This window comes from Brugia malayi (assembly GCF_000002995.4).
Source record: "Brugia malayi strain FR3 genome assembly, contig: Bm_v4_Chr2_contig_001, whole genome shotgun sequence".
In the NCBI taxonomy this organism is placed as follows: domain Eukaryota; kingdom Metazoa; phylum Nematoda; class Chromadorea; order Rhabditida; family Onchocercidae; genus Brugia; species Brugia malayi.
Window position 1 is genome coordinate 2,114,602 of NW_025062476.1, and position 22,455 is coordinate 2,137,056.

Here is a 22,455-nt window from a genome sequence, read left to right on the forward strand (position 1 = left end):
GTCTTATCATTCTTTAATCCAACGAACACTAAAAACAATGCAAAATATTATTCAAACAAACAATTGAAATAAAATAGAATTGGACGAGATTTTCATACAAGTTGCATGGTTTGGTACAAGAGCGCTATTGTCTGCGTCTCGGGCGCTGTGGAGAGATGGAGTGGGACTGAAGGTGCGGTAATGTGTTTGAGCATGCGGTAATGTGTTCGTTTGATAGTCTTTTGTGATCATCGTGTAGGTTACAGTAGATAATATGTGCAGAGAAATGATTTCAGATTGTGCTGCTCAATGGAATTTAATGAAGATAAAAGTAGTACTGGGAAAAGGATGCAGAATACAAGTAGTATGTTTATTATTTCTCTCCATCTCCTCTCTTTGGTTATATTTGATTACTCATCAAACCTGTCTTGCCATTGTTTACAAAAATTAATGACAGCAAAATAACTTACAACATATTAGTGATTTGGTAGTAAAGTGATGCTAAAAATGCACATTGTCATGTGGTTTGTTTAGTTTAGTGACTGTTAAAATAAAGTGAAGAAAATGATGCAGAAACTTTTAACATTCAACTTTTGATTTAAGTCGTGTACGGGTAATTAGATAATAAAAGTAGGGAAAAGGAAAATGAGAACGGAGGTCAGGACAAGTCATCTGGTGGAGAGATAGGTAGGAAGATTGGAATGAGGTGTCAGAAAAAAGTTCCAAATTAAATAGTTGTGATAAACTGTTATGGATCAGTTTTTGTTTTCAAAAGTTTTTAATCTTTAGAAATTCCTGCTGTCAAATTCTCAAAAACAAGAGGACAATCAATATCTCCAGCGTTATCTCGTCACAGCGATGATAGCGGTAAGCACTGAATGTAATACTAAACCATATGAAGACGTGCTAAATTATTGCCAATTACCTGGTACTTTCCTTTGGCTTCAATCTCGGTCCATATAAAATTCAACAATTAAGCGGTAATAAACAATTGTATTGTCTTAGACAGTAGATTTGTTGTATCGTTCGATGAATCAATTTGCGTAAATCAGTTCGATGAGGTAGAAAAAGTTAACAACAAAGGTCAAATTTTCGAACAACCACAGCACTCAAGATCAAGATCACAGCAGCTCCTATCGGTTTTATCGGTAAGTTGTAGTATAAATCTACCGTCATTTTTTTACATATATTTTTGCATCCCGATAGTAATCTAAATTTCATCACATCTCGAAAAATTTCAATCGCATATGCGTTGTCGATTTCGTATACTTCATCAGTTTTTCAATAGTGTCAAGTCGTTTTTTACATTACTGCTTGATTTATTAACCGCGTGACTCCACAGTGAATATTGTTTGGGAATCCATAACTTTGCTAATTTAATTCACCATTTTTGTTGATCGATGTTCGACACACTAGTAATTTGAAGGAGAAATTTTCAGTTTGCAAAGCCAAAATTTTTTTTAATACGATTAGAAATACAATAAGAAGTAATGTTGTTAGTATTTTAAACTTATTTTTGTTTTTGAAGGAAACGAAAAGTGAATTTGTAATGTTACTGTTATTTATTTTCCAAGGGGAATTTTCATCTTTTCCCATTTAAACGGTCTTTTCTTTGTGATTCGTTGTTTGCATGTTTCTACTTGAACATTCAAAATTTACCTATTTATCTGTGTACTATAAAATGTACTCCATTTTGTCGAAGACTCGAATTTAGGACGTCTTTCTGCTCATTAAAATCTTGGATCTCAAAAGGAAAGATTATCGGTGAGAAATTTAATAGTAAATTATTATCAGATATTCATCACTTTCCATGATGCGCAATAAAATACAAATCTTTATTTGAAATTTCATTTCCTTTAATGAACGTCCCGTGGCCTCAAAAATTTTCTGTTTTCACATCGAAAAAGCAGTCTTAGATTTTTGTGATCATAATCAACTTTATTGGGAGAAGCTAGCTAAATGTATTTTTATTCATTGTAGTATTGATGTTTCACCAACAGTTTTATACGGATTGTCGTTTAGGTCTTGTTTCTGGAATATTATTTTATTTATGATCATAAGTTATCCAAAAAAAAAAAATTGCATTTAGTTCAGATGCATGATTTCATTCAAAGTCTAAACAGCTTTTTGATCCCACTTCTGTTCATTGAATAGATAAAATTGTAGTGTTTTTTGACCTCACCAGTAAAATAGCAAGGTTAGTTACTTTTGCTATCAGATTTTTAAAATCTGGAAATGCATTTTTCCTTCAATATTCAATGTTGTTTCAAATTGGGGAGAAAGGTATAAAATGGCCGGAACAAGTAATCTTGATTGCACTACACTTAATTTTTTTTTTTTCAGCGAGAAGCAAGTGATTGTGATAGTGACTCGATTGCGTCATGCAGTTCCGAAAGTATAATTGAAAAAACTCCGAAAAAAAAGTTGCGGTCATCTTCCTCTTCTATCCATGTAATGATTTTTTTGTCTTTTTTAGAACATATAGGCGGTAAATCCAAATTTTCAATTGTTTAAGTTTTTTATTTTTGTCTTAAATTGTTTTAACTTGACTTATTAATTTGATTTATACACTTTTATGCAGAGAAAGCATAAGTAAATTTTTTTATTGGTGAGGAATAAGATCGGGAATAATAGACAGATAATGGATACTATGATTGAGTAATCAGTTTGTATTCTTTCATTTGAAATGGGAGGCTGGTAAATGATAGAATGAATTAAAGAGAAAAGACTTATTGCAAGATAATGCGATGTGATTATTTTAAGACATTTTCATAAAAATTTTGTAATTAAAATTGCATTCTGTAACTCCAGTTAAAAGTATAGCTGTTGACTTGACTCATTGCAACTAGTCGAGCTGAAAAAAGAATTACTATCTCACTTTCCCGAAATATTTGCCGAATATACTGTGATATAACTAATTACGATTAAAATATCTTTATCAAAAAATACTGCCTTGATTGCCAAAAAATACTCCTCGTTTCTAATTTTTTTTTTCTTTAATTTTTAATGAATAATTTGAAAATAGTTTGATTTCCATAGAAATGTTTGAAGTAGTAACTGGGTGCTAGTGAGAGTACAAAGTGTATGTTGTAATGGAAATGTTTTGTTGTGGAATAACGAATTGGCAAGAGGTCCGTAACTGAAGAAGGTTTTTTTTAATTTTAATTATAAAACAACATAGAGTTAGAGTTGATCACCTGATTGTCGTTCTTTAAAAACGGTTGCAGAAAATTTAGTTAGAATAGGTCTGAATTGTTGTTTGGAAGCGCATAGTTGTAAGTTGGGAGAGGACGAGAGTTTTGAAAAAAATTTTTTTTTTCGAAACTCGACAGTTTGAGGATAAAGTTATTCTTTCTCTGAAAAGAAAATGCCTGCAGCAATTTTATTGCTGCAAAATAAGTTTCACTATCAACTTGGAAGGTTTCTAAGATATTACAAATCAAGCCGGAAAGTTTCCCGATACTCTAAAACATTTCAAATAAGTATCTTCATTAGTTGACAGAATTTCAGAAATGCAAACGAATATCATCATCAAATTTGGATAATTAGAAATGAATAATGATTTGGTACTATTTATCGAAATATTTTTTCAATTTGACTTTCTTTATTAAAGAAGTACTTGTTTGGGGTATATTCAAATAAAGCAATTTTGACATTAAAAATTTTTTGTGTTAATTTACTTCAGTTATCATTCATAGGAAATACTAGTAGTTTCAAGGCATGGACATTTGAATTGACGTATTTAGATGAAAAAGCACTGAAAAAAAAAAAAGAAAAAGTAAAAAGTATTCAGTTTGATAGCTGTCAATTGCTGATTATTCTTTTCTGGTCTTTGCAAAGTCCTCAAAGTTGGTAAGGTATTTCGATGGAAGATGGAAGAAGACAAGATGAGGTAGAGGGGAAAATAGGAGAGAGAAAAGGTTACTTACTGCATTCTCACTGCTTATTAATACTTCTGACCGGATCTTTGAATCTTACTTCAAAAACTAATAAACCAAAAGTCAGCTGAGATAGTTACCGGTTTTCTGTCATTCACATTTCAGAGCAGAATTTATAATTCTTTTTCAGCAACATGAATTACTTAGTGCAGGAATCAGTGATCGAGGTTCAATTAGTTCCATTGATTCATCATTTCGGGCTGACAATGTGTCTCGTCTAAGTGCTATTTTTGATAAGGCTAAAAATAGAGGGCGTCAGCTGGTACATTCACACTCACATAAGAACAAAAAAGTTACAAGTATGAATTTTAATAGAACATTTAAAATAATAAATTTTCTGTTCAGTGTTGATGAGTGATTCTTTCAAAACAAATTTTATATGTAGATATATACATAGATTTAATCTTACAACAAATCGAATTCTCAACGTTTATTTTTAGAGAATACTGACTCGATTGAAGAAATCCATCATGAGGTCACTGTTAGCCAAGATGCACTTTGTGCTGGAGCTGAAGCTGAAATTCAAACTAGGACCTGTACAGAAGCAGAATCACCTCCTTCAAATATGGTGTGTTATTTTCTTTTGTCGTTTTGAGAAAAAAGTTTCATTATTTGATATTTAAGCTCCTATTTATTGTGTTGAACAATTTGGCCTTATCTGGCTGGAATTCCTTGTTTTATGGTTTTTTTTTTAAAAAAAAAAAAAAAAAAACTTAGTAACAGCAAATAATACATGCGCAAAAATCGGATTTCTTCTAGAATCCACTCACTCAGTCATCATCGTTTTTCGACTGGTTTCATGCGTTTAAAGTCGCTGGTGGCGAAAGGAATAAAGTTGTGAAATCTGAGCAACCGTGGATGTTTCAGGTTTTGATCAAGAGGTGTATTATACTTTTATTGCAATGCAGATGTGTTACTTCACAATTAGAGGCTTCTATATGGTTAAATTGTTATGTTATGGATTAACAGCAATTCAGCTAACAAAAGATTAAGCTAAATGGCGTAGCGGCTAATGACTGAGGTCTTTTTTACCAAATTTATGTTATACCGTCCACTGATAGCGGAAATATGCCTGCAACGAGGATGTGACAAGCCCAGGATATTATTGTAAGAATAAACATAATATGCATTATTACATTTATACGAACTGGAATCACTAATTTGTCATTTCAGGCATCAAATTTTGCCTTTTTTACGACATCGCGTCCTTTCTTCGTTTCTACTTCTTGCACTCTCGATTCTTTCTCCTGGTTTGCTTATTTATTTTTAATTTAATTTCCATTGTTAGGTAATATATCGTCTGATTATATATCTCTTTGAGAATGAATAAAAATGTTTTTCTATATGCATTTATTCTTATAGCACTTTAGAATTCCCGAAAATTCCAGGAATTGTAGGAATGATTTTTGAGATTTACATGTGTTTCAATTCTTGCATTAATTTGTTTTTTTCAGGTTTTATAAGTGGTTTTCTTTGGGGTTTGTACATGTCCTTTCTGTGCTTTCTATATTTTTTTGTATCTGGACCAGTGAATGAGAATCATCCTGTACATAGCGATGTTGTTTTGAATATATTGGACGAGTTTAAGGAACAGAAAACATCACGAAACAAAGTTTATAAGGTTGGCTCTTCATTATTTCTTTTGTATGTATATTCACTGACTTCATGTGAGATGTTTTTTCTTTCATTTTATTTGTTTCTGTTTGACTAGTGACCGCTTAATTAACAACATTTTTGTCGATTTTTCTTTTTTGCGTTTTCTCATTTATTGTGGTCCTATTATCCGTCTTCGATTGTTTATTACTATAGTTCATGTTTGATAGCATATTTTTTAGTACAAATTCCATTTTATGTTTTACTACGCGCATTTTACGGTTAAAATAATTTCGTATTGATCTAGTAAATAGATCAATTTACTGAAATTAATAGAACTGATTCACCAGGTGTCTACCGATTGTGATGTTGCTTAAGTTTTTTTTTTTCCTAGTCTTTCTCGCAGAGCTGTAGTTAGCACATAGCTTGTTTCATCAGTTTTTTTCCATATTAAGCAACTGTTTAGTTAGCAATTGGCAATTCTTAACAATGTTTTGTTATGCTGGTAGCGACTTTGTGATAATTTTATTCTGGGATTATTTACAAAAAAAAATAAGGTGACTTGTATAGGGCTGGATGAATGAACTTCGTGGAAAGTACGATTCTTCGACTTATCATGTAAATAATGCTCAGACGGTGCTTGTACGTCTTGATGGTAATTTACTGCGCATTTCACGACCGGAACGAGCTGTGCTCAAGCATGCTTTTCACACTGATCCAACATTAACAGAGGCAGAACCAACAATTTCGAGTCAAAGTATATACAATTTAACAGGAGCCATGGTAATGTGAATATTTTTATAAATTCGGTTTATATTTCCTTTATTATTCTTGGCGGATGGTTCAAATTCATATGTTTAGGTCACGTTGCGACCTAAACGTTTGGCAAAAAGACGGTGGTGGAGTCGTAAGTATCCTATACATATTCGCTTAGCTTCTAGAGATAGCGAAATATCGACGTTTCCATTACTTCGAAGGTCACTTTCTGTGAATGAAACAATCGAATTAGTGAAATCTGCATCATCCAGCGGCGAAGAATGTGATAACAATGAATGGAAGCTAGTTGAAAAGAGAAGAAAGAAAATAAGGTTGATGATTTATTAGCAGGAAAAGTTGAGGTCCTTAAATTGTAGGTTTTATAAATTATATAATGATCTAATGCTTTATATAATGTATAATGCTTTTTGTGATTCTTAGGGTACTCAATATTAAATTAAACTAAATTTATTAGATTTTATTCAAACTCTTACAACTTTTCAGTTTACTCTTTTCACATGACGCATGGTAGAGCTAATTGTTACTTATAATTTTATAATTTATAAAAGCCAATCACGTACTTACTATTTATGTTTTTTTGGTCAGTTGTTTTCAATGCCATTTCCTTGCAACAATATTTCTATGCTTATTGCATGAATGTTCGTTTTAAGATCACCAGAATCAATAAAAACAATGTATAAGAATGATATGAAACATCCTTCACAGGAAAACTTAGATGAAAATTCGCGTATGTCTTTTTTTCTGCTCTTAATATTCCTCTATAGATAGATATTATATTCTAGGTGACCTGTCTAATCAATTAAAATGCTTGGTAACAATGCTGCTGTGTATATAGCATATCTATGCATCGACCTGATTGCATAATCATTTGACCATACTATTACTATAAACAATTGTTGAACCTTCTAATATTAGTCAGATTGAACTGCTTCATCTATGCATTAACATGTTTTGACATTTTTAAGCTTTTTTTTTTTTTCAAGCGTTTAGTAGTTTTCTAGGTTGAACTTTGTTGAATTAAAAGAGAAGTGCATAATTTGCTGAAGTCCATGTATTTTGAAATAATATTGTTTTTTTGCAGAATATATGCCTTGTTCAGAAAGTGGCGAAGAAAATCCAGAAAATATTAGTTCATGTTCTGTTGCTTTTGGGAATAATCGCAGCAAAGGTTTAAGCAGAAGTCGAAGTCTGTACTTCTTTGTTCGTAGTGCTAGGGAAAAAGAACGCTGGTTTCACCGGTAATTTTCACTGCTTTTAATATCGCTTATAACTTTAAAAAATTGTATTATAGCTTTAAAAAATGTAGTTTTTATAGTTTTAAAATATATATACATATGTGATTATCACTTGTTATAAGAGTAGAGAGTATTACGGAAATTGCATGAGAGCTGACATGCACCTATGTTTGTCCAGTACTGCTAGTAGTGTATTTGGACACTCTGGAATATTTTAAGTTTCATATTTTACCAGACAGCTTTTCTGGTAATAATACAGCGAATTGATAGATATTTCCATTACTTCAAATGCCATGATTAAATTATTATAGATTACGAGAAGCATGCAGTCAGTGCAGTACGGGAACTGCAGATGCAGAAGCAACGGTCAATTTAGACAATTTTTTTGTTTTGAATTTATAAACATCCTTGTAAAACCTAGTTTGATCGTTATATGACTAGATAAAATGGAAGAAGTAATTTCTAACAATAATCAAGATTTGAGAGTTTCAACTGAATAAAGCCAAACAGCCCGAACGGCCGAAAAAATAATCTTGATTTATATGGATGCAGATCAGTTGACGAATAGATAGTTCTGTAAATGATCCATTTCTGAAAAGATTGTTATATAACTGGCTATAATAAAGGATTGAATAGAACAGTCAATATAAAAAAATAGTGTTACAGCTTCTAAGAAGTGACGTGAAGGAAGTTTTACCAGATCGTCGGTTTTCACTTCCGCTATCAGCTGTGAATCCAGATTCGTTGAAATTGAGTTTGGAGTATTTTCTTTACATCAGCAATCGTGTGCAGTTCAATAAGTATGAATCTTTTATACTTTTTTAAATTTTTTAAAGTGAATTTTTTTTTTTTGTGACTTTTTGACTTTTTTTTTGGAAATCTAACTGTTTCCATTCCTATCTAGATGTATTGATGAAGTTCTTAAAACTTTACACGGGGAAAACAAGAAGCAAACCGATGGCAATGTTGTATATATGGATTTGGGACGCAACAAATGGTATCCTGGAAAAGCTGATACTAGCCCACAGCTTGTTATGTCTGTAAATGCTTTAGCTGCTAGGTTCGAGTTTGATCTCTTTTTGTGGCATTCGATTCTTTGACATTATTAATCATTTTATTATAAATATCTGTATATGACGTAAAAAAGTATTTCCAAGAAAGTGATTATTTCTGATAGCTCAATCAAACTTGAAAAATATATTTCAGAATATTTTATGATTTTTGTCGAGATGCATATTGGTGCAAGCAGGTGCAAAACAAAATTCAATCTAAATTAGCTACTCTTAATGTTAGTTTACGATCCCTCCAAAATATTTTTTATGTGAAGTGTACGGTATTGAAAACTGTTTGTTGAAAATTAATATATTTTGTACGCTAATCATTGTGAATTGCTTACTATATTTTTGAAATTACTGCAAAAAAATTGGAAAGGGAAATCAAAAAAGCCACAAAAATTGAGTTAGATGAATTTATTAAAACCAAACTAAGGATTGGTGTAAAAAGAACTGCTTAAATGTTCGTTTTTCTGACTGGTTTTGATTCTATAAAAATTCCCACTTCAGTTGGAATTTAAAATTGGTATTTTTGGTAATTAAGGTTTTTTTTTTTCTTTTTATGTTCGTTTAAATAGTTTTGCTGTTTGCTTTCAGTTGCCATACTTTATCGAAACTCTGGAACTTTCAAATTTGGATTTAGGCACTACGCCACCTGAAATTGTTGCTGTCCACTCACCTGTTCTAGATGATTGGGGGCTTTGGATCGATTTTGAGGTATTCTACTCTACCGATGAAATTTAATTGTAATTCTAGTGATGCGAGTGAGAAATCCAATTGTAAATATAGACATTGGCGAATTTCTGCATATCCACTTATGTTCAGTAATTTTTTATTGAAAAATGCTACTGAACTAAATTTTAATTATCTGTGGAAGAACTAAAAGTATATCAATAACGTTGCAGTTAGAAATATATTTTTGTTTTAGTTGAAGTATCGCGGTAAAATACATTTGACATTGGAAACAAAAGTTAATTTAATGAAATTGAAAGAGGGCATGCACAAGAATGGAGTGTGCAGAGAGGTATTGTTTTAATTTCATATCGCATTTGAATGTTCAGATAGTATTAAATTAAATGAAGCAGTTTTTTGACTTCAGGTTAGCAAAAAAAAGACCCCGATACGGATTCATCACTATTCTGACTCTGATTTGCCAGAATCACCCGAAAATAGTCCAGATGAAGATTTTGGCTCAAAAATGGAGAAGTTAGTTGTTTTTTTTTTTTTTTTTTTTCGGAATATCAAGATTAGATCTGTTATTAGTAATATCAATTCCTATAGTATCGGCTAGATTACACATACTGTTTTAAAATCTATGTTTTGCAGGACTCAGGTTGTCAAGGAAAGTACAGGCAAAAAATTACTGAACGTGGTCGATAAAATAGCTAGCAGTAATATATTCCAAGGTGCTTCCGAATTCCGACCTGTAAAAAAGGTTTTTTTTTTTTCTGCGTGTAGGCTCAAGTTAGTTAATAACTTTTCCATTTCTAGTTTCAATTTTTTTTTTTTTTAATATAGTATATCGTATTTATTATCTGTTATACTTAATGTACTATTTTTCCGAACAGTAAACATTCGAGACTTTCCTTTTTTCCTTCGTCATTTATCTACGTTCATGATTCTCTTGTTTCCAGTAGGCGAACTTGGAACTACTACACTGAAAGTATTTATTGCAATTTAGATGATGGAGGGTATATCATCGACTCGTTTATTACTAAATGTTGATGTAATACGCTTAGAAGGCACTATGACAATTAATATTCCACCACCTCCTTCTGATAGACTCTGGTAAGTATTCTTATTCATCAGGTTAGCAGTTTAATTTTTGTTGAATCTCATCTGTAATGTTTACTTTCAGGATCTTTAGATTGATAATTTCAGGTATGCATTCCGTACTCCGCCGGAACTTTCTATCAGAAGTGTTCCACAAGTCGGCGATAGATTGGTGGATATGAGTACTGTTTCAAGCTGGATTGAAAATAAGCTTCGTTTATTGTTAGAGAAAAATTTGGTCTGTCCAAATATGGACGATCTGATCGTTCCTGTAATGAGTGGTAATGAACTTTTAAATGGTGGTTATAATTGTTGAGTAATTTGGTTATCTCATCTTGGAATCTAGCTTTATGACATAGGGATTTTTCTTTCATCCTATCGAGGAAATATGTAGACAATTTATTTAATCGAGTGATGCAAAATTTTATGAAGTTTTTTGTAGGTTTATATTTTTATTGTATTTTGAAATTGTGCTTTATTGGTGTTTTTTCATCCATTTCACTTCTTCCGTTTCAGTCTTGAATTTTGTTTTTCTTTTATTGTCCAGACTGCTATATTTTACGGATATATTTGAATTAATGCAGGTAGTAGCCATAAAATAATTTTAATTTGTGTTCCAGAATTTGTAAAGTTTTGAGAAATTCTACTTTCTTTGAGATATGTAAATTTCTTGCTAAATTTATAGAATGTTTTCAGTATTGTGTGCTTTCAGACTTTCAAAAATATATCAAATGACATTTGACATTTGTCTATATTATTTTTACTTTTTATATGCAAGCTTTTTGCATATTTCGTATCTATGATCTTCTTAGTGTCTGCTTGGCTATTTTTGATCGTTTTCTTTGTTTTTAATCTTTTTTTTTTTTTTTTTTTTGCTTCCTCAATTTTTATTCAAAATTATTTCATTTTCATTCAGCTTGATTATAGATTTATAGATTTCTTGATTATAGATATCTTCTAAAGCTGTTTGGCCTCATGCAACATAACATTCAACTTTTAAATAAAAATTTTTTAAATTTGATCTTGTTTAATGCTATTTATATTTCAGTGTTATTTGTCACTTTTCGATAGATCCTTTAATGGTTAAGGTGCCTAGAGCTACAAGCAATTTCTGCATTCTGAAATTTGTCCTCAAGAAATTATTTGTAAACTTACATGGTTATATGAATATTAGGTAGGTTTTCTTAATAAAAGCTCTTTAGTTTATTCCCTTGACCTATACGAAGTATTACTTTGAATATGATTTGACAGTAATCTAATTTGAATCTGAAATGTAGAATGCAAAGAACTGTTTCTGTTTCTGTAGATAGTAATAATGGATTGAGATGGTATGTTTCCGTTGCTGTATCTTTTGCATTTAAACTAAATAATGACTGTTCAACACTGAACACTTTTATTTTTATTTTTTTTTTTTTTATTTTTCTGAAAGTTTTTATGGAAACAAAGTTTGCTAATACAATTAACTGGAAAAAAAAGAAAGTGTGAAATTATAATTGTTAGAATAAACAGATATCTCAACTTGTTAATACACCTTCGAAAGGATTGAAACCATATTCATCTTCATCCATCCTAAAATTTAAATTGCAAAATGTTTTGCAGAAAAATTAGCAGACAAAGTTTGTACCTTGTGATTTATCTAATTTAGATACAGTATTGGCTATGATAATAAATAGATTAGTTAACTGAGGCTTAAAAGCGAAAGCTTTATTTCTTTGTGCTAAAGAAATAAAGCATTTCTGATGAAGGTGATAAGTGATTGAAATTAATCATTTAACAGCGTTATCTTGAATATTACCTAGAATTATCATAGTGATAAATAATATAAGATTTGACTCAAATTGAATCATCTCAATTGTTTGATCATTCCTTATTTACTGATAATAATTGCTAATTTCATTTTCATTCCAGTACTGTTTACTTTTGTTATTCTCAAATTATCAATGCCTATTTTTGTCTGTTTACATCTTTCTTTTCTTTTTCTATTTTTATTTGAAAGGAAGAAAGAGAAAAAAAAAAATAGTGCTTAAAAAAATAAGACAAACATGATGAAGCAATCCTTATAACAGCAGCATAAAGTTCCACTTATTATTAAATTTGTTGTTCCTTTAAAAGCTCTACATCTGTATTTCTCCTTTTGATAAATCTTCTCAACACACCACATCAGAGGTGATAAACTTGGTGATGCTTCAATTAATGATGGTATTTTATCTGCGCAACCAACCTAAAATGATTATTGGATCGGATTATGTTGATAAATGTATTTCATTATCCTATCAAGATTTTATATTTTATTTATTTATTTTTGGAATATATGTCAGAAATTACAATATTATTATTTTGATCATTTGAAATGATTATTCATGAAATAATAGTATGTGATTGTACTTATGATGATGATGATGATGATGACATATAAGTAGATAGATTTTACTTTAAGTAAGGAATAGAATATAAGATGAAATGAAAGATTTTCAAAATCAAAAAAAAAAAAATTCTTTTGAATTTCATAGTTAATTTTTATAAAATCAAAAATTTTAATCTTGATTTTAATCTTTTTAATTTTAATCTTTATTCATAAAATCTCAATTATTTTTTTCTTTACCAACCAATTTTTCTGTTGAACTAAGATAACGAAAAATGAAGCAGCCAGCTGTTGACCAACATTTTTCAACGATTGTTTCTGTTTTTTTAGCAATAACACATTGATGATAAGTTTGTGGTTTTTTTGTTTTAGAATGATAATATACTGAATACCTTAACTGATATCTTATCAAATCCATCAAATCTGCAAATCATACTTTTCCTTAGTATGTAAAATTTAATGTTAGCTTAAATTAATCCATTTGTCATTTCAATTTATTAATACTTTTTTATAAATTAGAATAGACATACTATTGCATGGATTGGTTTCATTAGATCGACATAATGTTGTATAAGTTGTATAATTCTCTTTTTTAGTTACAATAAAACGCTTTCTCGATGCAATTTCATCTTTAAATCGAGAGTAGCGTAATTTGTAAAATCGATAAAATACACCATAATTGCCGATTAATAAAGATGTTGCACAAATTGGCATTTCTTCGGTTTCCTTGGTGCAAATAAAAATTATTATTGTGATAAATTTTTAAATGAAACTTACTTTTTCTTCCTAAATTTTATACCTTCTTCATTATTATTATCTTATCTTTTTTTTTTTTTTTTCTTTTGTTAATAACAATAACATTATTAGTTATAATACCTGTTTAAAACCTTCTTTTAAAGTAATTTCTTGTCCAGAAATAAATAAAGGCTCATGACCAGTAAAAGAGGTAAAAAAACAGGTTGGCCGATTCCGGTCCTTTGTCTTTAATAGCAATTCAGAAGTAATTCCGGCATCACATTGGTTCTGAATTGAGCATACTTGCAAATATCATAAATATTAAATATACAACTGGAAGCAATTTAGTATTTTAAAAAGAATATATGACATATTGTAATTGTACTGTTATCATCAAGAATTCAAATAATTGTTATTTTATAATTAAATTAAGAATTAAAATAATTTATAATTAAGAATTAAAATAATTGTTATGTTATCATTGAGAATTCAAATAATTGTAATGTTATCATTAAGAATTTTGATGAAACATTAAGAGATATTTTCATGGTACCTTATTTGCTTAGCATTATTGTTGCATTACATTCTGCATATTTAAGTAATTAACTGATGATGGAACTTACTGATTCTAAGGTTTCTGTTTTCCAATTACATTTACAACTGCGATATTGGAAGATTGTCCTTTCGCTTTCATAATTTCTTCTCAAATGACAGTATGGGTCTTTCAGTGTATGTATATGGTAAATAGCACATGACAGATTTCTCCTGGAATGAAAATAAACTCTGCGACATGATAGGTGACATTAAAGTGGAAGTGGAAATTCAATAAGGTAATATATCTTATTGCTTTCTTTCCTCTTTACAAAATCTTTGTTATCGCTAACATATCATTCATCCTCATATAAGTTCAAAACTGTTGGTTCATCTTTTTGATAGAACATTTTTCTTTTTTGTATTTGTATGTTTTCCTTATTTTAATTTAAATAGTCATAATTTAAATAGTTTGCCTTATTTTAATTTAAATAGTTTGCCTTATTTTAATTTTAATAGTCATAATTTAAATAGTTTGCCGTATTTTAATTTAAATAGTCATAATTTAAATAGTTTGCCGTATTTTAATTTAAATAGTCATAATTTAAATAGTTTGCCTTATTTTAATTTAAATAGTCATAATTTAAATAGTTTGCCGTATTTTAATTTAAATAGTCATAATTTAAATAGTTTGCCGTATTTTAATTTAAATAGTCATAATTTAAATAGTTTGCCTTATTTTAATTTAAATAGTTATAATTTAAATAGTTTGCCTTATTTTAATTTAAATAGTCATAATTTAAATAGTTTGTTTTATTTTAATTTAAATAGACATACGTTATCCTAACTACCCATCTCTTCCCTAAGTTAAATATAAATTCCATTAAGAGAGTAGAAAAAGAAATTTTCCCAATAAATTATTAGCAATTAAAAATATGAATAATATAAATTTGTTTGTCCCATTTCTAGCTGCAAAAGTGTCACAGTTCATTTGAAATCATCTAAATTATAAATCTAAAAAACGCACTGTAAATTAGAAGTTAAAAATTTATAAAATCCTGAATACCTCAAAAATTTACAATGACATCATCTACTTTATCATTTTTAATTTTACCACAGTAATTAAAGAATTTAGTTTTCTCTTTTAGAAATTGATCATTTCTCAAGTGCTGTTAATGGTTTAATGTGTAAATTTGAAAAATTATAACTAAAGCAAAACTATGATTAGTCATAAACAAGAATAGAACAAATGATTATTTTCTAGAATTTTCATTAATTTCATTTTTATCCAAATGTTTTTTTTGTGGATTTTATTTTTCAAAACTGCGCCAATTATGTCCAAAAATTAATAACTAAACTTCTTTAATGGCTAATCAATATAAATTTTTTAATGATAAAAAAGATGTAAATACTTATCAAAAATCATCTTAACAAATAAAATTAGAAGATAAGAAAAAAATTTGCTATAAATTTCTTACTATAACTGGCAAGTCAATTTTAAAAATTATAGTCTATAAGTCACATAAAAATTTGTTTAAAACTTTGAAACAATCAATTTTGTGAAATAAATAAATATTGAAATAAGTAAAATCGATGGGTAAAAGTAAGAGTTTAAACTTAAATTTTCATAATAACAATTCATTTACTTAACATTTATATATTTTATTCAATAAAAGCTATATGTAATTTTTGACAATTGAATAAATAATTTAAAATATGAAAAGAAAAATCATATAAAATTAATTTTACTTATTTATCATTTTCTAATTATCCACTAAACCTTACACTCGCCAATCTTTTTTTCTCAACTAAAACAAAACCAAGTAAAAATAAATCTGATGAGAGCAAAAAAAAAAAGAAATTTCTGAAATTCTAAAATTTCCTCTTTTTTCATATTTACTTATTTAGCTATATTTATGATTAACAAAATTTTAAAACAACAATTGTATCATATGAATTAAATTAAACAAAAATGATAACATTTTACTATAATTTGCTTAAACAAAAAAAGAAAAAAAATTTTTAAGAGTTACAAATTAATGAGATTAAATTATTTGCATGCATTAATTCAATTTTTAAATATTCCCAAATTTTTGAAGCAAAATTCAAAATTCAAAATGAATTTTACCTGTCACCGAGTAGTACAGCATTTTCAGCAAGTTTATGAAAGATTAAATTACGTTCATCCATAGGTATCTCTTCTTGAAGTCGAAAATCAATATTTCTCACACATTTATTAGTTCCAAATAATGAAGCTTGCAAATATGTTGTTAATTGTTGATAGCATGAATTGAAAAGACTGAAAAAAAAAAAAAAGGAAATTTAATTATTAAATGACATTTAAAATGTATTTATTAATGATGCATATTTTTGTTAGAAATAATAGAAAAAATTTGAATTTGAATTAAATTAATGTTTTGCTATTTATTTGCTATCTTTCAATCATTTATTTATTTATTTATTTATTTTATTATTTTTTTTTACCTCTCTATTAAATATAAAATTGAAAAGACTGAAAAAAAAAAAAAGGAAATTTAATTATTAAATGACATTTAAAATGTATTTATTAATGATGCATATTTTTGTTAGAAATAATAGAAAAAATTTGAATTTGAATTAAATTAATGTTTTGCTATTTATTTGCTATCTTTCAATCATTTATTTATTTATTTATTTATTTTATTATTTTTTTTTACCTCTCTATTAAATATAAAATTGAAAAGACTGAAAAAAAAAAAAAAAAGGAAATTTAATTATTAAATGACATTTAAAATGTATTTATTAATGATGCATATTTTTGTTAGAAATAATAGAAAAAATTTGAATTTGAATTAAATTAATGTTTTGCTATTTATTTGCTATCTTTCAATCATTTATTTATTTATTTATTTATTTTATTATTTTTTTTTACCTCTCTATTAAATATAAAATTGAAAAGACTGAAAAAAAAAAAAAAGGAAATTTAATTATTAAATGACATTTAAAATGTATTTATTAATGATGCATATTTTTGTTAGAAATAATAGAAAAAATTTGAATTTGAATTAAATTAATGTTTTGCTATTTATTTGCTATCTTTCAATCATTTATTTATTTATTTATTTATTTTATTATTTTTTTTTACCTCTCTATTAAATATAAAATTGAAAAGACTGAAAAAAAAAAAAGGAAATTTAATTATTAAATGACATTTAAAATGTATTTATTAATGATGCATATTTTTGTTAGAAATAATAGAAAAAATTTGAATTTGAATTAAATTAATGTTTTGCTATTTATTTGCTATCTTTCAATCATTTATTTATTTATTTATTTATTTATTTTATTATTTTTTTTTTACCTCTCTATTAAATATAAAATTGAAAAGACTGAAAAAAAAAAAAAAGGAAATTTAATTATTAAATGACATTTAAAATGTATTTATTAATGATGCATATTTTTGTTAGAAATAATAGAAAAAATTTGAATTTGAATTAAATTAATGTTTTGCTATTTATTTGCTATCTTTCAATTATATAATTATTTATTTATTTATTTTTTAATCCTTATTTCATTTTTTTTTTTACCTCTCTACTAAATATAACACTTAGTGAAAAAAGTAATTTTTCATGAAACTAATATAGTGGCATTTAAAATTAAATTTAAATCAAGCTTAAGAATCATGATGAATTTAAAGATATTAAATTAAACTCAATAATCATGATAATTTTAAAGATATTGAATTAAACTAAAAGAATCATGATAAATTTAAAGATATTAAATTAAACTCAAGAATCATGATTGATTGAAAAATATTAAATTAAACTCAAAAATTATGATTAATTTAAAGATATCAAATCAAACTTAAGAATCACGATTATTAAATCAATCCCAAGAATCATGATGAATTTAAAAATATTAAATCAAACCCAAAAATTATGATTAATTTAAAGATATTAAATCAAACTCAAGAATCACGATTATTAAATCAATCTCACGAATCATGATGAATTTAAAAATGTTGATACGTGGTAAAATATTTTGATTTTATGGTTAATGCTTCATAATCACGATATTCCAGCCAAGTGCTACATAAATTGCTAGCACAGCAACACGATGATTTGATTAGCACTGTTTTTGCTCGTAATGTATCAGCTAAACATTCCGGATAGTTATGTTTGCATCGTGTTATTTTACATTTCTTTTCAAAATCCGGTCCAACTTTGTACCGAATCCTGAATATCATGATAATATTAAATTATTAATAAACGATTTCTCAATTTTCATTTCAATTCTTCTTCCAGTAATGTATAGTTGAAGCATTTGAACGATATTATCAAAAGTTGATCATTTAGAAATTTAAATTTTCAAATGTCAAATGATTTAACTGAAAATACTTTGATATGAATTAGTTGTATGTTTCATCTATTTTTTTTTTGATTTAAATTGTTGTAGTGCTACTATCATGATAACAAAGTATTATCAATTATTATTATCAGAAGTATCTTTATATCATTTAGAATACTATGATTCTAATGTAACTTATTTACTATTTTACATTATTTTGAAATTAATATTTTACCTTCAACTGAACTCGAATATCAGTAATAAATTTAAATTCAAATTAGATTAAATTTTTAATTAACTTTTCCATGCAACACATACATATCCTTTGTTATGCAATTATTTAGTTGTTTACTCTTTCAAATTTCGTTAAGAAAAAAATAAATAAATAAATAAATAAACCTAATGAAATAATCATTTGATGTCTAACCTACTTTCTAAATAAATGATCGTTGTCATTTTGAACTTAATTAATTATCAATATGCAAAAATTTGCAACACTAAAAACTTGCACGAAATTCTTCAAATAATTAATTTATCTAATCGTTGCTCCTTTCGTACATTATTTAAATCACTGATCAAAATCTTTGCTATCTTTTTTGATGATTCATCTATTCTAATCTTAATAATAATAATTATTATAATAGTATGATTCATTCATTCATTCATTCATGCTATAATACCTATTTATTTCATTTCTAATCAAAGAAAATAAATTTCTTCATTGAAAGTAAGTAATTTAATACTTTATTGGTTATTAAATATCTATGCAAACCTTTTTGCTACATTATTTTGAAATAGAATTGCAAAAGAAAGTTTGCAGAATCGATATCTTAAAGGAAGATCTTTAATTTGTAATTTAGTCCAACGTATCGATGAATTGATAATATCTTCTGATTCTGTATAAGAAAGTAATTGGGAACAGTAATAATGTGGTTCATTTAATCCCGGAATGATATCTGTTCCATTTGATTCTGTAAAAAAACTTTTTTTTTAAATTAGAAATTGTATGAATTTTGAAGGTAGAAAATAAAGTTTATGTTTTAAATTTAAAAATTGGTTAGTGCTGAACATAAAATAATTGTGCAAAATATGCAAATTCATGCATGCAACTGCAATTATGCAACTTATATGTATTTTTTTTTTTATTGGTAGAAAAAAAAAAAAGAAGATTGTTAATTAGATGATTGATAAAAAAGGTAATTCATAAATTAAAAGTTATGAAGAAATGAAAAAAAAAAAAAAAAAACTGGTAGAGGATATAAAATTTAAATTTTAAAAAATTCCTTTTTTTTTTTTTCTGCTTATTCTTGAATGTTTTTTTTTTTTGGTATATATGTTTGAAATTTGAAATAACAAAAGAGAAAAAGAATTAAATTGAATCAAATTAAATTAAACAAGAAGAAGAAAGTATTACCTTTAGAAGGTAAACTATAGATGAAATCATGATATGACCATATGATATCTTTTTGGCTAATTGCTATCGTTTGAGTGTGAAGTGTAATTGCTGGATTACTACTTTTAGCTATTTCGAGCCAAATTTTTTTATTCTTTTTAATCAAATTTTTTCGTTTTGGATCATAAGTACAATCAAATGGATTACTCCAACAGCAACATATTATAAAATATGCTTCCTGCGATACCAATTTCAAACATTCACCATCACCAATACCTAATGTACCATTAAAATCACAAACTTTACCATTTCGAAATAATGTTACTAAAGTTTCCTAAAAAATAAATCAAAATTAAAAATTATAAATCGACGATATTCATTGAAGATTAAAGAAAAAAAAAAAAAAAAAAAAAAAAGGAAGTATAATAATTTTAGAATTTGTTACCACTTTTATACTTTCTATTTTTAGCAATAATGTTATGTATAGTACATTAAGACAATTGCGCCTATCAATATTTCTATTCTTTCAACCCACTTTTTTTTTTTTTTTTTGGTTTGAAGTTATAATATTAATATGCAGTAATTTGAACATAACATATCTCATACAATCATCAATTTGATCTTTCTGAATTTTTATAGGATAGGTCATAGGTCACTGCTGCTGCTTAATCATTTCAAATCTCATATTTGATGTATGATACAAAAGTAAATTTTCACTGACAAAATCATGACTCGGATATGATACGAATATATCAATTTGATTCCAAAGCATCGGACCGCTATAAATTTTCATCTCGCTGTTGACATTAAAAATAAGTATGCATGGTTCATCGTCTACTATATTCTTCTAAAATAATTCTTTTTTTTTTTTATAAAGTAAGCATTTATTAAATAATAACTCTAAAATATGAGAGAGAAAATTAATTTTCAAAAATTTTTGCTCAAAGTTTGATCAAATCAAATAATGAAGTAATTTAAGTGATTAATCAGTAAACATAAATTATTATTTGCAAACAAAAAAAAAAAGGAAAAAAAAGAAGAAAATGTTAAAACTATAAAAATTAGTAAGAAAAAAGTTTCAGTAATATTTAATATTTTACACATACCTTTTTGTCACCATTAATGTTAAAACAATATCTGTCACTGTCAGTTAATGGTTCCAATTGTCTTTTATAGTAATTATCCAATAAATCTTCAATTTTTCTGTTGTCAGAGTATCCCTACACTTTTAATTAAGCAATTAATGAATTGGAATTATATTGAATTTAATTAAGCAATTGTTAAATTGGAATTATATTGAATTTAATTAAGCAATTATTAAATTGGAATTATATCGAATTTAATTAAGCAATTATTAAATTGGAATTATATCGAATTTAATTAAGCAATTATTGAATTGGAATTATATTGAATTTAATTAAGCAATTATTGAATTGGAATTATATTGAATTTAATTAAGCAATTATTAAATTGGAATTATATCGAATTTAATTAAGCAATTATTAAATTGGAATTATATTGAATTTAATTAAGCAATTATTAAATTGGAATTATATTGAATTTAATTAAGCAATTATTAAATTGGAATTATATTGAATTTAATTAAGCAATTATTAAATTGGAATTATATTGAATTTAATTAAGCAATTATTAAATTGGAATTATATTGAATTTAATTAAGCAATTATTAAATTGGAATTATATTGAATTTAATTAAGCAATTATTAAATTGGAATTATATTGAATTTAATTAAGCAATTATTAAATTGGAATTATATTGAATTTAATTAAGCAATTATTAAATTGGAATTATATTGAATTTAATTAAGCAATTATTAAATTGGAATTATATTGAATTTAATTAAGCAATTGTTAAATTGGAATTATATTGAATTTAATTAAGCAATTATTAAATTGGAATTATATTGAATTTAATTAAGCAATTATTAAATTGGAATTATATTGAATTTAATTAAGCAATTATTAAATTGGAATTATATTGAATTTAATTAAGCAATTATTAAATTGGAATTATATTGAATTTAATTAAGCAATTATTAAATTGGAATTATATCGAATTTAATTAAGCAATTATTGAATTGGAATTATATTGAATTTAATTAAGCAATTATTGAATTGGAATTATATTGAATTTAATTAAGCAATTATTGAATTGGAATTATATTGAATTTAATTAAGCAATTATTGAATTGAAATTAGTAAACATATTAATCAGTAAACTGAATTATTTGCATTGTAAATTACCATAAATTTTCTAATACAAAGAAAAAAAAAATGAATTGCAGATCAGTAGTTGTGCAAAAAAAAGTTATTCAGCAAATCTTTTAATTCATAACATAAAAATAAGAAATTGAAAATTTTTATAAATTTAAACAAAATGTTGAAGTGGAATAAGTTAGTGATTTACTTTTAAGAGTATACTGAATTAGAAAATGAGCTCTGATGTCTGACAAATAATTCTTCCGTATATGCTTTTATAAGTATAAAAATTTTAGTAAATTTTAGTAATATAAAAATTTCAGTAAATTTTAGCATTCAAAATATTCCTAAAAGTAAAACACAAAAAATTCTAATGTTAATATTACAATAAATAATTCTTTTACATACCTTATATGTTGTACAATTATTGCAACAATAATAAGACACTTCAGAAAGAGAATCTATAGATCTATAATTAAATTCAAAATTATTAAAAGTAAAATGGAAATTGAAAAGAGAATATATTTTGATTTGATTTTTT

At 26.4% G+C, this 22,455-nt stretch overlaps 2 protein-coding genes across 2 annotated transcripts; one reads left to right on the plus strand and one right to left on the minus strand.

The window, feature by feature from the left end:
- Positions 1-105: 105 nt before the first annotated feature.
- Positions 106-10,663, plus strand: Bm4423 (uncharacterized protein; the record flags this gene model as incomplete). Its single annotated transcript, XM_043078157.1, has 24 exons — positions 106-197; positions 276-343; positions 769-846; positions 985-1,127; positions 2,323-2,430; positions 4,048-4,216; positions 4,358-4,485; positions 4,677-4,798; positions 5,091-5,167; positions 5,372-5,538; positions 6,081-6,293; positions 6,372-6,598; positions 6,938-7,014; positions 7,369-7,525; positions 7,834-7,888; positions 8,189-8,322; positions 8,427-8,582; positions 8,729-8,810; positions 9,172-9,291; positions 9,503-9,598; positions 9,674-9,780; positions 9,901-10,009; positions 10,256-10,362; positions 10,456-10,663. 24 exons carry the CDS (start codon positions 106-108, stop codon positions 10,661-10,663), a joined length of 3,000 nt encoding a protein of 999 aa, XP_042934091.1.
- Positions 10,664-11,861: 1,198 nt separating this feature from the next.
- On the minus strand, positions 11,862-13,423 carry Bm8700 (Uncharacterized protein; the record flags this gene model as incomplete). Its single annotated transcript, XM_043078158.1, has 4 exons — positions 11,862-11,916; positions 12,504-12,568; positions 12,954-13,132; positions 13,240-13,423. The coding sequence occupies 4 exons, from the start codon at positions 13,421-13,423 to the stop codon at positions 11,862-11,864; spliced, it is 483 nt and encodes a 160-aa protein (XP_042934092.1).
- Between the last annotated feature and the right edge of the window lie 9,032 nt (positions 13,424-22,455).